The 17,500-nt window shown below is 32.1% G+C and overlaps 1 protein-coding gene across 1 annotated transcript in view; it reads left to right on the top strand.

The window, feature by feature from the left end:
* Positions 1-17,500, top strand: part of stumps (DBB domain-containing protein stumps) — a 33,394-nt gene that overhangs the window by 4,120 nt on the left and 11,774 nt on the right. Inside the window, exons 2-10 of the mRNA XM_068355751.1 lie at positions 932-1,052; positions 6,494-6,575; positions 8,513-8,654; positions 10,563-10,735; positions 12,061-12,208; positions 12,441-12,592; positions 13,275-13,380; positions 15,433-15,623; positions 17,418-17,500. The exon at positions 17,418-17,500 is cut by the window's right edge and continues 356 nt beyond it. Of these exons, the coding sequence (XP_068211852.1) occupies positions 932-1,052; positions 6,494-6,575; positions 8,513-8,654; positions 10,563-10,735; positions 12,061-12,208; positions 12,441-12,592; positions 13,275-13,380; positions 15,433-15,623; positions 17,418-17,500 (1,198 nt within the window). The remainder of the gene's footprint in view (positions 1-931; positions 1,053-6,493; positions 6,576-8,512; positions 8,655-10,562; positions 10,736-12,060; positions 12,209-12,440; positions 12,593-13,274; positions 13,381-15,432; positions 15,624-17,417) is intronic.

Genomic DNA, 17,500 nt, shown 5'->3' with positions numbered 1-17,500 from the left:
TATTTTTTAAATGAAATATAGCATAGTTGACACATTTTACTAATACATACACATATACATGCCTATATACATCAACAAATGCTACCATTTCTAGTTCACTGCTGGACAAAGGACTCAGATATGACCAAGACATGTCTGGGGTTTGAACATTTTCATTATCACACTGGCCACTGCATATTGGTGATGGTGGGAGACTATTCAGATCGCTCACAGCAAACCAACCTAGTATGAGTGGCCTTGATCATGGCGATACACAAACACATTCACCACGTTAAGGTATCCCACTCAGAAGGGCTGTGTTTGCATATACACTCTCTCTCTCTCTCTCTCTCTCTCTCTCTCTCTCTCTCTCTCTCTCTCTCTCTCTCTCTCTCTCTCTCTCTCTCTCTCTCTCTATATATATATATATATATATATATATAAAGTGGTAAAGTCTTTAAATTTGTATACCTAAATGCATTTCTAATCAAAATAGGAGCCAGCACCTCATAATCAATCAATCAACGGTGAATAATGAATAAAAAAATAAGACAAATGATTAATATTAAATGCCCCGAAAAAAATTCATTGAAACAATTAGATAATTTTTACATCTCGTTAATCGTCTCCCGTTTTTTTTTTTTTTTTTTGTTAAAATGTAATAACCAATATGAAAGAGTACTTATTGTTCGCGTCTTATATCAAATACATATACTCATATTAGTCTACAAACGACAAGTATAGTTAAATTCACAAGTCAGCAGACGCAAACCAATGAATTTCTGACATGGTAAATTAATTCATCATTTATGTAAACTAATATAGAACTTAGATTTTCAATTGAAATGTAAGAAAGAGAAATTGTCCGGATGATATAGATAAATACTTGCATATCTATTTATGTATATATGCTTTCGATTCTTATTACTATTATTATCATTACTATTTTCAGGAGAAAGCGGCGAGGTCCACATTGTTATACTCTATGCACAAGATGGCGCTGATTGGAAGAATTACCTATGCGAATTGTTCACTCAAATGGTTCCCAAAGAAGAAGGATGTCAAGCAGTCAGGTAAGATATATATATATATATATATATATATATATATATATATATATATATATATATATATATATATATATATATATATATATATATATATATAATACAATCACACTAAAGATAAACAAGTTAATGTTCTCTCACCCAAAGACTATTAGAAAAGACTTTAGCTTTAATTTTGTTTCAGTGAGTTTAGTAATAGATGTATTTGAGCGATGAATGGCCTCACAGGCCCCAGCGTATGGCTATATATTCCAAATCCATAAATCCTGTGCGAACGGGACAAGTTTTTTTTTTTTCTTACCTCTTTTGTAAACTTGTCTCAATAGATCACACTTTTTATTCCGCTATATATATATATATATATATATATATATATATATATATATATATATATATATATATATATATGTGTGTGTGTGTGTGTGTATATATATATATATATATATATATATATATATATATATATATATATATATATATATATATATATATATATATATATACACAATGTATATTTATATATATGTTAATTCAGGCCTAAATTCCTTCTAATTTTGGCAGAGGAAAGAAAGAAGAAAAGAAAAGGCCTTAGGGCTTAGTCACAGATATTTATAATGGCTGAAGAATGTGCAATCTTCTTCCTCTTTTTCTTCTTCTTCTTCATCTTCTTCTTTGCCTAAATATAAGACTTCGTACGTGAATGACTTTTCTGCGTAGAGAAGATTAAGCTGTTTATAAACAGGTTGGCGTGTAAAACCTACCCATGCTATTTCGCTGACTGTCAAAACTAGCCAGGTGTTGCTCTTTATTAAGTTTTTCTTTTCTTTTTTTTTTTGTGCGCTTAGGGTGAAATATAATTTATGGGAATTTGCATTATGTCTGTGTGCATTGTGTATGATGAATGTATTTCAAATGGTTGAGGATGCGACAACACACACACACACACACACACACACACACACATATATATATATATATATATATATATATATATATATATATATATATATATATATATATATATATATATATATATATATATAATTGCAGTCTGTGTGCATTGTGTGTTTATTGAGTACAATTTCAAATGATCGTGCACGCTACACACACACACACACACACACACACACACACACACACATACACACACACACACACACAGAAGAGTCAATGTAGTTTTGATTTGGTTCTTATACTGTGTTCAAAATCAATACTTTGGAACTATAGCTTTAGCTATGGTAAGCAGCTCTTTCAGGAGAAGGACACTCCAAAATCAAACCGTTGTTCTTTAGTCTTGGGTAGTGCCATAGTCTGTACCATGGTCTTCCACTGTCTTGGATTAGAGTTCTCTTGCTTGAGGGTACACTCGGGCACACTATTCTATATTGTTTCTCTTCCTCTTGATATTTTCAAGTTTTTTCTATAGTTTATGTATGAAAGATTTATTTTAATGTTATTGTGTTCCTAAACTTCCCTTGTAGTTTTTCCTTATTTTCTTCCATCACTGGGCTATTTTTCTGTTGGAGCCCTTGGGCATATAGCATCCTGCTTTTCCAACTAGGGTTGTAGCTTAGCAAGTAATAATAATAATAATAATAATAATAATAATAATAATAATAATAATAATAATAATATTCGTTCTACTGACTCAAATCAATCAGAATCAGATCAAGTATAGCTTTACTGGGTATTATATTTCTTAATGCAGTCACAGTTTCTACTTAATTTACCTTCAATCTGAATTTTTTTTTTTTATACTTTAAGGTGTCTCCATTTCAGTTGAACCTCAAACTATTAGGTTACCTAAATTATATGTAAAACTCAATTAAATGTAACCTAATATTTTGTATTGGAAGGATATTTCTGGAACAGATTATACATATTTGAAAATGAGAGCAATAGGGGTTAATTTACTAAACAAGTCTAGGCTATGTATAAATAAAATAAAGCTAAACCGATAGATAGATGTTTGTGTGGCACACTTTCAACCGTTAGACATTAAAAACTATAATTTCACCTTTGAATATTCACAGTTTCATCGAATGGCTCCAGTTAGTTGAATGGCATTTAAAAACAGATTTCTTACCTTCTGTTTCTCAGAATTAGAATTTCACCCGCGTGAGAAAATTGAACATAATGAATTACTCGCTTTAAGTCATTTTAATTTTAGGGCAATATCAGGTTGCCAAACCATACGGCCACGAGAAAAGCGCGGGAAATTCAAACTCGGTTTGAAAGTCACTTAGGCGGGACTGAATGGTTCTTGATACTGATGAATATTCGCTGACAAACAGCCACATGAACGTACCAAGAAACACAGACAGGTGACGGCAATTTCATCTTAACAAATGGCACGTTGGCAGGTGACAGCTGACAGCGTAGCAAGGTGGCAGCGTAGTCTCACCTGTTGTTGTGACCGTTGGGAGATGGTAACGGCTGTTTATACTTGATGGGTTAACATGCGTAGGCGCTAGCAAGTTGTTGGGGGCTATCATGAAAATTCGACCTCCTATTACTTCTGATTTTCAATGTCGTTCTTAGACATTCAGACATGGACTGCGGATTGAAGAGGCAGATGTAATTATCCTGGCGAAATAAATGGCTTATGATTTAAAAAAAAATCTTCAGCAATTTTTGAGGCATGATTGATCATTTAGTCATTCACGAATAATACATACATACATATATATATATATATATATATATATATATATATATATATATATATATATATATATATTATATATATATATATATATATATTATATATATATATATATATATATATATATATATATATATATATATATATATATATATATATATATATATATATATATAATATATATATATAAAATCATCTACGCCTATTGACGCAAAGGGCCTCAGTTAGATTCCGCCTGTCGTCTCTATCTTGAGTTTTTAAATCAATACTTCTTCATTCACCATCTACTTCATGCTTCATAGTCCTCAGCCATGTAGGCCTGGGTCTTCCAACTCTTCTAGTGCCTTGTGGAGCCCGATTATTGTTTAGTGAAATAATCTCTCTTGAGGAGTGCGAAGAGCATGCCCAAACCATCTCCATCTACCGCTCACCATGATCTCATCCACATATGGCACTGGAGTAATCTCAGAAAGTTTCATTTCTAATCCTGCCCTGCCATTTAATTCCTAATATTTTTCTGAGGGCTTTGTTCTCAAATCTACAAAATCTGTTGGATATTGTTTCATTGTCATACCACGACTCATGTCCATAGAGTAACACCGATCTCACTAAAATGATATATAGCCTGATTCTTATATGTAATTTCAGTATATTTGATTTCTAAATTTTACTTAACCTAGCCATTGTTTGATTTGCTTTTTTCAATTTTTCATTCAACTCAAATTCTAAAGATCCTATATTAGAGATCATAGATCCTAAATATCTAAATGATTCTACTTCCTTAATCCTTTCACCTTAAGCCTAACCTCATGTGATATTTCATGCATTCACGTAACCAAGCTTTGCGAGTTCTGTGGTGTTCTGCTAATAAGGATAGCGTCATTAGCACATTCTAGGTCAACTAATTTCCTGTAACCATTCCAGTCCAATCCTTCACCATCCCCAAATGTTCTATACATTACAAAACCCATAAACAACATAGGTGACAACACATTCCCTTGGCTTACTCCACTGTTCACTGGAAATTCATTTGATAGGACTCCGCTAACATTAACTTTTCACTTGCTATGATCATGAACAGACAATCAAATTTACATATTTAACGTATAACTCTCCATGAAATGGTCGGTGCACACTTTCAAAGGTATTTTCATAGTCCACAAATGCCATTAAAAGGGGATTTCTATATTCTACACATTGCTGTATCACGTCTTAAAATGAAAATTTGGTCAGTACAACTTCTACTTTTTCTAAATCTTGCTTGTTCATCTCTTAGCTTTTCAACAATCTTTCTCTCTAGTCTGGAATGAACGTACTATATATTTTCATGACAACTGACGTAAGTGTGATAACTGTAATTATTGCAATCAGTCAGATCTCTTTTTTTTTTTTTCACCAACGCTCCCAGCTCCCATTCATCAGGTTTTGCCTCTTCACGCCACATTCTAGAAAATAATCGTGTAAGTATTCTGCGAGTTACTTCCTTTTCGGCCAATATCACCTCAGCAGTTATTTCATCGTATCCAGGGGCTTTCCATATCTTGAGTTTTTTAATGAAATATTCGACTTTAAACTCACTGAATTCCTTCAAGGGCACATCAAGGTCTTCCTCAGCTTCAGGCATTTCAATCAAATTATTCCCTTCATATTTCCAATTCATGACCTCACTTAAGTACTTCATCCAAAGGTGCCTTTCTTCATCTTCTGTTGTTATAATAGATCCCTCGCTCTTTTTGATGGGTATATGCTTCTTTTTTGCCCCAGTAGAGATTTCATTAATAATTCTGGGAGCAATTCTTACACCATAGCCACATCCTGAATTCATAGCTTAGTCAGCCTCATCTGCTTTCCTGTCTAAATATTCTCTCGAGTCATTTCTTCCCTTTCTTTTGACTTCACTATCAATACTGTAATACTAAGCATGCTCTACCTTGTAATTTTCATTACTTCCTCGAAAACATTCAGCAATAAATTTCTATCTTTGTCTCCTTTTTTATAGTATCCCAAGTAACATTTGATATCCATGGTTTTCTCCTTGTAACTTCATGTCTCAAAACTTCAGTAGCCTACCAACTGACTGAAAACTTCAGTACCAACTGACTGATACATGCTCTTAATATCACGCCATTCTTCATTAATTGTCTGCTTTTCATCTTTTAAAGTCTCATTAAGACTGCAAATCAATTCCTACATTCAATTGCAAATGTTTCTCTGTCGTCATTTTCTAGAAGCTTAGTTGTATCAAACCTAGGAATTCTATCTACATTTCTGCTGGGTACTTTCAATTTTAATTTCATTGTGGCAATGAGGAGCTGGTGATCACTACCAATATGTGCACCTCTATAGCTTTTTACATTTCTCAAAGTCCTCCTCTCTTTATTCATGGCAATGTGATCTATTTGATTTTTGTAATTGCCACATGGTGAAGTCCAAGTATATTTGTGGATGTCCTTGTGCTGGAAAAGAGTACCTCCAATAACAAGGTATATATGTAATTTATATATGAAAGATCTATTTTAATGTTGTTACCGTTCTTAAAATATTTCATTTAAATTGCTCATTGCTTCTCTTGTAGTATTTATTCCCTCACTTCCTTTCTTTAATCGGCTATTTTTCCTTGTTGGAGCCCTTGGGCATAGCATCCTGCTTTTCCAACTGGGGTTTTAACTTAGCTAATAATAATAATAATAATAATAATAATAATAATAATAATAATAATAATAATAATAATAATAATAATATATTTTCAAATGTTTATTAATTTTGTAACATTCTTTTCCAGGGTCGAAGTTAAAAATGTGGAGGAGATAGAAGATGCCGTTGGAGGCCTAGAGGCCGTGAGATTGAAAGAAGCCAGGTTGCAGGTAGGCCTATAGTGCGGTACCTCTGGGCTACTTGTGTTGTATACAGTATTGTGTATTAGTTAGGAATTGTTTTATTACGATATACCTTCACATAAAAACAGACATATATATATTTGTATATATCATCATCACCTCCTCCTACGCAATGGGCCTCGGTTAGATTTCGCCAGTCATCTCTATCTTGAACTTTCAAATCAATACTTCTCCATTCATCATCTCCTACTTTACGTTTCATAATTCTCAGCCATGTAGGCCTAGGTCTTCCAACACTTCTATTGCCTTGTGGAGCCCAGATGAAGGTTTGGTGAACTAATCTCTCTTGGGAGTGCGAAGAGCATGCCCAAACCATCTCCATTTACCCCTCGCCATGATCTCATCCTCATATGGCACTCGAGTTATCTCTCTTATAGTTTCATTACTAATCCTGTCCTGCAATGTAACTACTAACATCCTTCTAAGGCTTTGTTCTCACATCTACTAAATCTGCTTCATCGTCATACAACGACTCACGTCCATACAGTATCACAAATCTCACTAAACTGATGTATAGGCTCATTTCTTAATGTAATTTCAGGCGATTTGATTTCCAAATTTTACCTAACCTAACCATAGTATGATTTGCATTTTGCAATCTTTCACTAAACTCCAATTCTAATGGCCATGTATTGGAGTTCATAGCTCTTAAATACTTAAATGATTTTACCGCATTAATTCTTTCTCTTTCCAAAGATATTTCGTCTTCTATTGCATTTTCCATTCTCATCATCTCTGCATTACTGTACACAAGTCACCTCTGTAAGCTTAACCCAAAATTTTCTGTATTACAGACTAGCATATCTCGTAGAACAAAAGAAAACACCTTATATTTTAGGGTTGTGGTGGCCGATGTGGTAATGTCCCTGACTGGTGAACGCCAAACAGGGGTTCGAGTCCCGCTCAACCTCGTTAGTTTCATTGGTCTCTGCAACCTCACCATCCTTGTGAGCTAAGGATTGGGGGTTTGAGAAAGCCTATAGGTCTATCTGCTGAGTCATCAGCAGCCATTGCCTGGCCCTCCTTAGTCCTAGCTTTGATGGAGACGGGGCTTGGGCGCTGATCATATGTATCCTCATTCAATTTGCATTGTCCTGCTCGATAGGTCAATGTCAGTCCCTTGCCTCTGCCATTCATGAGCGGCCTTTAAATCTTTAATTCCTCTAAACAGTTCCTCATTCCATTTGCATTGTCCTGCTCGATGGGGCAATGTCACTGTCCCTTGCCTCTGCCATTCATGAGCGGCCTTTAAACCTTTAATTCCTCTAAACAGTTCCTCATTCCATTTGCATTGTCCTGCTCGATGGGGCAATGTCACTGTCCCTTGCCTCTGCCATTCATGAGCGGCCTTTAAACCTTTAATTCCTCTAAACAGTTCCTCATTCCATTTGCATTGTCCTGCTCGATGGGGCGATGTCACTGTCCCTTGCCTTTGCCATTCATGAGCGGCCTTTAGACCTTTAATTCCTCTAAACAGTTCCTCATTCCATTTGCATTGTCCTGCTCGATGGGGCAATGTCACTGTCCCTTGCCTTTGCCATTCATGAGCGGCCTTTAGACCTTTAATTCCTCTAAACAGTTCCTCATTCCATTTGCATTGTCCTGCTCGATGGGGCAATGTCACTGTCCCTTGCCTTTGCCATTCATGAGCGGCCTTTAAACCTTTAATTCCTCTAAACAGTTCCTCATTCCATTTGCATTGTCCTGCTCGATGGGGCAATGTCACTGTCCCTTGCCTCTGCCATTCATGAGCGGCCTTTAGACCTTTAATTCCTCTAAACAGTTCCTCATTCCATTTGCATTGTCCTGCTCGATAGGGCAACGTCACTGTTCCTTGCCTCTGCCATTCATGAGCGGCCTTTAAACCTTTAATTCCTCTAAACAGATCATCATTCATTCTCCAGATTGTCATCATTTCTCCCCGGTTCATGGCCCACATAGCCGGGCATGGAAGGAGCGAGATCGGACAGCTCTTCGAACCCGAGAAGGTCTTGGGGCTGCTTTTAGGCGTCAATGACAGCCAGTTTTCAATGGCACACTTGTCAGGTATGGATAGATTGTTAACTATCATTGTGTGGCCTTTCTATTTATTTCTATGAATATTATAGAGTGAATAAGCATTCGTATATTTGTTTGTAAGGTAATTGAAATGTCCATAATCATGTAATAACTCTGTTCATTTTATAGTATCATCTGCATATATATACAGTATATATATATATATATATATATATATATATATATATATATATATATATATATATATATATATATATATATATAGATAGATAGATAGATAGATATTTATATATATATATATATATATATATATATATATATATATATATATATAAATATCTCTATCTATCTATCTATATCTATCTATCTATCTATCTATCTATCTATCTATCTATCTATCTATCTATCTATCTATCTATCTATCTATCTATCTATCTATCTATATATATATATATATATATATATATATATATATATATATATATATATATATATATATATATTATATCAGTAATTGGAGCTACCATTACTTTCTTATATAAATATATGGAAATTAAGATCTATCTTAATTTCCATATATTTATATAAGAAAGTAATGGTAGCTCCAATTACTGATATATATATATATATATATATATATATATATATATATATATATATATATAATATATAATATATATATATATATATATATATATATATATATATATATATATATATATATATATATATATATAATATATATATATATATATATATATATATATATAATATATATATATATATATATATATATATATATATATATATATATATATATATATATATAATATATATATATATATATATATATATATATATATATATATATATATATATATAATATATAATATATATATATATATATATATATATATATATATATATATATATATATATATATATATATATATATATATATATATATATATATATATATATATATATATATATATATATATATATTAGTCAAATGCATGTGCATGTGACTCACATACACACACAAAAGCTATTGAACCTCGTGTGGTAATTAATTTATCAAAATTAGTTTGAACAAGGCTATGGCCACATTTCCACAGCACTCGCCCAAAAAGGATATGCTCTCAAAGGAGATATGAAACTTGGTGAGGGTAGACAGCCTAGTAGAAAGACACGAAAGGAAAGGATTAACTACAAGAGGGGTACTTAGTAGAGAGCATACCTTCGCTACGCCAAGCAGTCTTATTTTGCTCTGAACTCCAGTGCGATGTACTTCATAATCTAATCGATTTGTCCTTGATTCATACCAGGCATGAGAGAGAGAGAGAGAGAGAGAGAGAGAGAGAGAGAGAGAGAGAGAGAGAGAGAGAGAGAGAGAGAGAGAGAGAGAGAGAGAGAAAAGAAGAAAGAAAAAGAGAGAGTGTGAGAGGGAGTGTGAGACAGAGAGAGACCCCAAACCCCCCCCCCAGAAGATGGAGAGAGAGAGAGAGAGAGAGAGAGAGAGAGAGAGAGAGAGAGAGAGAGAGAGAGAGAGAGAGATCCACCAAGTTTCATTTTAACGGGTTTAGTTTTTACGTAATTTTGTTCATAAACAAAAATTAAACTAAAAATATATTGGCCATTTACTTAACATTACTATTTCAAAAATACTGCTGCATACTTGTACTTTGATGTACATTACTTTATCAAAAATGTTACAGATACATCATTGGGTATTACCCAATATGACTAGCAAGTTTGGTCAAAATAGGGAGCTTGCAGTAGTTGTTTTTATGTAAAGTTGCTCAAAGAAATGAATAAATAAACTAACAAGTAGAAAAGGGATGAATACATACACTTGAGCAATAAAAAGAAGGCAAGGGATAGCAGGAACCTTACACTATGTTAGATTATTTCTAAAATATCTTAACCTTTCAGCTCTCTACTCTTATAAGGACTGGCACCGTCTCAAAGTTCGCAATTCGGATTTGCACTTCGTCGAAGAGGTCCTCTGTGAGGCCATTAAGATTCTCAACAAAAACAAACTCTATGTGGACTTCCTTGATGAAAGGGCTGCAAAGTTCAAGGTGTCTTCGAGAAAAATTACTATGGTAAATTCAAAATTTTACTTTCGTATGTTTTTCAACAAGATTTTTATGATTTATACCAATATAGAAATTTCTTAATTTCTATGTCTAATATTTGATTTTTTAAGCAGACAAATGAGCCTTACTATGATCGCTGTTTTTGTTAATAATTCTTTATTTCATCATTCACTAACTTTTACTACTGTAGTATATTTTTTTTTACTTGCATTCCAGACTTTACTGATCCTTCTGTTTCCCATCTTCTTTACATTTCATAATTTTACTGAAATTTGTATAATTATTTGTTTAATATTTTCTTTTATCCAGGTCTAGCAATCATTATAGTATTGTTCCAATTTGAACATTAGTTTTTTTTTTACAAAATTTCAGAACATACGACTAAACATTAAATCATTTTTTAACATTAAATCTTCAGTGTGTATACTGAACATGAATTGGACTATATCAATTTATAAACGAATGGATATGTTGGCCTTGTTCCCAGATTGTTAATGTTCCTTGATGTTTATTTGAATCATTGTGGGCCATCTTCAATAATTAGTTAACTGAAGTTAATTACTGTTTGTAAATTTTTTGTAAATCATCTTTGTGTTAAAACTAGTGACAAAATCATCCGCCTGACCCCGCCCCTTTAGTGCCATGTCTTTTGGCATGAAACAGATACCATATTCCATTTGTCTGTCATTAATAAGTAAGCCCCTTTTTTTATTATGTGGTTAGTCTTCCTCTCTTAGCATTGCTGAATTTATCAAATTCAGGACATATCTGTTCTGACGCTGTTAATGTTTTTAAAATATATTGTTAATTTATTCTCATCATTTATTTATTTCCTTATTTCCTTTCCTCACTGGGCTATTTTTCCCTGTTGGAGCCCTTGGGCTTATAGCATCTTACTTTTCCAACTAGGGTTGTACCTTGGATAATAATAATAATAATAATAATAATAATAATAATAATAATAATAATAATAATAATAATAATAATAATAATAACAACCTACTACCTGCACTTCTCTATGCTATTGCTATCATTTCTACTTGACTTACAAATTGTTAATCCTCATTGACTTAAATGGTCAAGTAAAAACAAGTTACTGCATCTATGTTAATTGGGGAAATGGGGAAAAGTCTGCTTTCCTAATTGGGCCACATTTCCCAATATAGTCACTAACCCACCAAAGTTTAGTGAGCCACTCTAATTCTTGGCGTTTTCTTCAATATTTATTTAAAAAAAAATTAATTATTGTTTTACATTGTTAATGTTATCAGTATTGATAATAATGCTCTTATACAAATCTAAAACTTAATAAATGTATATTTAACTTGCAGACACAGAAACAACTGTACATTATACTTAATGACGAAGTGGCAAAATCAGATTCTCTACAGATATTTATAGAAGTCCCTGGAAGGAACCCAGTGCCCATTCAAAAATATCATCTCCTAAATCCATACACCGTATGGTTTACAATGCCAGGTATGTCTGAATTACACAATTAAAACTACAGTTTTGTATTTGCTAATTGTTATTGATATCATTACTACTTGATTTACAAATTAATTATTATTGACTAAGATGGTCTAATGAAAGTAAATGACTCCAATTTCAAATGAGCAAAACCGTGGATATTAGAATTGGTATATACATAATACACCCAGAAATATAATAATCCATAATTTTTGTTTTATCATAATTACTATTCTTTCAGAGGAGTTTTTGAAAACCTCATCCATTCTACAAATCAACATTCTAGTCAACGGAGTCGACCTGGGTTCTCGACAACTGAAGTGCGAGAGTCACATGGATACACTTAGGGATATTCTAGCATGTGTTGCAAACCCAACAGAGTTTATGTGCCAGGTCAGCATAATTTTCTTAATTTATTGTAATTATTGTTGTTGTTGTTTCTGAAGGCCATCATAGAATGAAATATAACGAGATACAAAACACTTATAGACTTTGCGGGCAAGTCCAAAACAGAAGGATGACCTGGAGAGCGCGAGTAGTAGGTGTCGGTGGGGTAGCCCAACTGTATTCTCTAAGGCCTGCCACGGCCCTCCCCTTTGATGAAGGGATTATCTAAATGGAAGACAGCCTGTGAATAGTGATTTTCACACTCCCTTGTTAAATACACGACACCCACAAGGTGATTGCGCGATGGTAGTAACATCTGCATTCCATGCTTTTATCTTTCTCTAGTATATTTGGAAGATTTATATTAGAAAAGTGTAAAGAAGGACCCTTTTCACCGGGCGTCACAGGTCTCTCCCCAGAAATAGATTTTTCCTTCGTCAAAATCCCTTATATAACGAAATACAATTTTTTATATAAACAGGTAAGTTGGACACCATCGTGAGTGCTTAGTTTTATTAGAATTTATTCATGCATTTAGGTTTGGTAGTAACATTTTCTAAACTGTATTATTCTACGTTGTCCTGTATTAATGCTCGCCAGTCAATATTATTATTTAAACTTGTAGTAAATCAAAATTTTGGTTTACAATATGAGATTCAATAGTTTATATACTGCCTTTTTTTTCTAGGCCCTTAATATTAACCCAATCTGTGAGGATCTCGACCAGAAGCTAGCGGAAAAGGTAAAGCATCGAATGCCCCTAACAAAGATTGAAGAGCCTTCGATACACAGAGGTGAGACATAACTGGTTATCTTTAAAGTCTGTGGTTATTAATTATGCAAATTTCATGTATTACTGTGAATATCTCATAACTTAATATCTAAAGTGTTCGATTACCTATGTAGGCACAGTGTGTAATTCAATTAAATATAAGATGGTTATATATTGCTGGAGAGAAATAATAAAAAGCTAGAAGATCTAGCAGGACAAGGTGTTACTATCATAATAAATACATTAAAATAAGAGAATAAGAGAAATATTTATTCTAATATTGTTACTATTCTTGAAATATTCAATTTTTCCTTATTTCCTTTCCTCACTGAGCTTTTTCCCTGTTGGGGCCCCTGGGCTTATATCATTCAGCTTTTCCAACTAGGGTTGTAGCTTAGCATTTAATACTAATAATAATAATAATAATAATAATAATAATAATAATAATAATAATAATAATAATAATAATAATAATAATAATAATAATAATAATAATAATAATAATAACCAATTACACAAAGTCCAACATTGCTGTGAGGACAATTTTCATCTCATAAACAGATCAGTCCTTTGAATATTGGAAAGAATCCTTTGATGAACTAAATTTAGAAACTCGTAAAGATTTTGCATTGAAAATACCTCTCGTCTAAAATGACAGCGTTGTTCAGAAAGGCATTCCCTGATGTGTTTAAATGCAGGGGCTTTAAATCCAGTTTAAAACCTTTGCTCTTTGTTTGTATATTTGGTTAAATGACTTCTTTGGCTTACGCTAAATTTTAAAGCTAATTTCAAAGACGCTTGCTAATCGCATTTGAAATTGTAATTGATAACTGTAATACTGTATAAGCTTGTGGACAGATCTCACAGTCATGTTTCATTTGTTTATATAAGAAAGCATTGTTTATTCTAAGTCGTTCAAAGGAAACTTGGCAGAAGTGTATTAAAATTTCATGCACTAAGCAAGCAACATTCAATATCTTTCGATACAGTACTGTATTTAAAAAAAGGTAGAGTATACACATGTTTCCATACAATGATGAAATTTTGGTGTTTCAATTGTCGAGGTTTGGTTATAGGAGAAATTTACTTAGTATTGATCATTAACAGTTGTAGATAATGAAACCAATTTTCTTCCACTCTTTTCTTCATCTGCAGTTGCAGTTGTCTGTTTATCTTAGAATAAGAAAACCAAATTTATTTGTTTTCATTATAGAAATAAAATTGGTAAATAGATAAATAATTTTATAGGTTGCTATATCTGGCTTTGCTTCCATATACTGTACTGTACTGTACTGTATATCTTTAAATACATATTTATGGTCTATAGCCATCTATTTCTTATTTTTGAAGTTTCAATTTCTGTACTATTTTAACTGTGTTATCATTCCACTTTAAAATTGTCCCTATAGCCTATAATAAAAAAAGAAAATGAAAAGATAAGATCTCAATGCTTAAATTGTTTTTTTTTATAAATTGTAAAAGATATCATCTAAAAGCATGAATTATCTTTTTATAAGTTGTAAAGATAGGGTCTAAAATCATGAATTATCTTTTTATAAGTTGTAAAGATAGGGTCTAAAATCATGAATTATCTTTTTTATAAGTTGTAAAGATAGGGTCTAAAAGCATGAATTATCTTTTTTATAAGTTGTAAAGATAGGGTCTAAAAGCATGAATTATCTTTTTTATAAGTTGTAAAGATAGGGTCTAAAAGCATGAATTATCTTTTTTATAAGTTGTAAAGATAGGGTCTAAAAGCATGAATTATCTTTTTTATAAGTTGTAAAGATAGGGTCTAAAAGCATGAATTATCTTTTTTATAAGTTGTAAAGATAGGGTCTAAAAGCATGAATTATCTTTTTTTTATAAGTTGTAAAGATAGGGTCTAAAAGCATGAATTATCTTTTTTTTATAAGTTGTAAAGATAGGGTCTAAAAGCACGAATTATCTTTTCGTACATCTATTTCTTTATGTAACTACCTATCTTAAAATTGTTATGCCCTTTCTACATAAGTATTTATTTAATGTGTACTACTTTACAAATTTATATAGCATTTTCTTATTCTTCAAATAGAAGTCGGCGAATTCCCAACATGGATCCATTTCAGCGCATATTATGGGTTGGACCGACTGACCTGGGCCTTACTCGAGGTTCCAGGAGCTGAAGAAGCACTGACCACATCCAACTGCTACGGACATACGCCTTCCATTCTTGCCTACAAGAAGGGCTTCTATTCATTGGCTCAGAAACTGGAAGATGTTGTGGTTAGTAAATGAAGAGAATCGCTAACAAAGCTTTGATTGTGGATGTCTTGGTATTTGATTTCACTAATATGCTTTTTAAGCTTTGATATAAAATTAATGTACAGCTTAATCATGTCACAATGTCCTTCCTAATATTATTTGCTTTGTTTATTTAAAAATATCTTTATTAATTTACAGCTATTCAATATTAATACTTTTCAATAAAATGTTATAATTAAAATTACACTTATCAATCTTTTATTTTTTCAACCTCTTGTCAATTCTAGAGGAGCTATGGAGAATGAATAAGCATATGAAGTCTGTCAACATATTTATACAAACTGGAATTAGATTTTCTTGAGATGCTGTTACTAATTTGCCAAAAAAGTCTGCAGGTTTAGTACTAAAAACATTAGACATAAGAAAATATTTGAATGTCTATTAAGAAGAAACTTTCATAAACTTTCATATCTTTAGTAACGTTACTTTTGTTATGTAAAAAGTCTCGTTCTCATCACACATTGACTAAATTTTGGTTAATTTTGGTGAAATGAACATTGTTCACAGACACTGAAATGTGCGAATAATTTTCAAAAACATGAATTGGTGACACATATAATGTTCAAATAAATTTTCTTGCAATTTTAAATGCTGTACATTAAAAATTTTACCTCCTGGTCGATTTTACCATAAAAGCTCAGAATGGCAAAATGATTAGTGAGGTAAGGTTCATAAAACAGAAATTAGCCTGATAAAATATATCGAGCAACTAAGAGTTCATCTTTTTTTTTTCAGAAAGATAACTAAGATTTATTGATAAAGACATGTGTAAAAAAGAAAATTAATGTTTTAAATACTGTAGTGGTCAAATTTCTTTTATTCAACTTGACAAAAAAAAAATTTCTGACAACATTTTTCAAGTAAAATCCTTTATTTTACATCTACGGTTATCAATACTGTATCTATAATGATGAATTATATCTTATGTTTTCCTCTGAATGTATAATGAAGATTAGGAAGATGTCTCAATATTCAAATAGTTTTTTGTTATCAAGTTTTAGATACAACTACTTTTGGGAGGTAGGGATAAAGTTCCCACTGCAGACATTTTTATGTTAATTTCATGCTGGTGAGATCACTGGAAAAGGATTGTTGTTTTTGCTATTTCTGAAAATCAGGTAAATGCTTTTTATATATGATTATATTGTAGTTTTTCATATTCTCCAGTAGTGTACTACACTAGTGATGATTTTTTATACGCAATATAAAATTTTTTTGGGAGAAATTACTTGTGATATCTACAATTTAGAGGATTATTAGTTTTTGTTACTATTCTCAAACTATGCCCCTCTTTCTCATATGTACACTACATTTAGGTTTAATATACTGTATAACTTTCTTGGTGCTACAGCATAGTTTAGTAAGAAAAGTTAATTTAGATTCATTTGAAAGCTGAACACCATAGTACAGTATATATTGTACAGTACACAGTTCTGGAACGAGAAAACTTAAAAATGTTATAATGATAGACTGTCTAGAAGAGCTGATTCTTTTAGGAACCTTAAAACTATCTCACCTTAGGGGAAGCTTTATATAAATCTCAATTTCCTATTACAGCCATATATAGTACAGTATAATGCTGTATTGCATAAGAAGTAGGCTACATGCTGTTCCAATGTGCATGAACATACATTTCTGGGAGACTGTGATCAAGGAAATTGGCTCTAACCTTTCTAAACCGCCCAGATTTTCATTTGCACTTGTACATAACAGTGAATGTTTATGGCTGTTTAATTTTTTAACCCTTTATTCCAGTTGGTGTCATCATTAGCAGTCAAAGCGTGCAACATTCCAAGAGTGTACAACAACATTTGTGTTCTGAAAGATTCCATTAGTCC

This window comes from Palaemon carinicauda, chromosome 31, assembly GCF_036898095.1.
Source record: "Palaemon carinicauda isolate YSFRI2023 chromosome 31, ASM3689809v2, whole genome shotgun sequence".
In the NCBI taxonomy this organism is placed as follows: domain Eukaryota; kingdom Metazoa; phylum Arthropoda; class Malacostraca; order Decapoda; family Palaemonidae; genus Palaemon; species Palaemon carinicauda.
The sequence above is the reverse complement of the archived record's forward strand: the minus strand, read 5'-3'. Positions and strand labels throughout refer to the sequence as shown.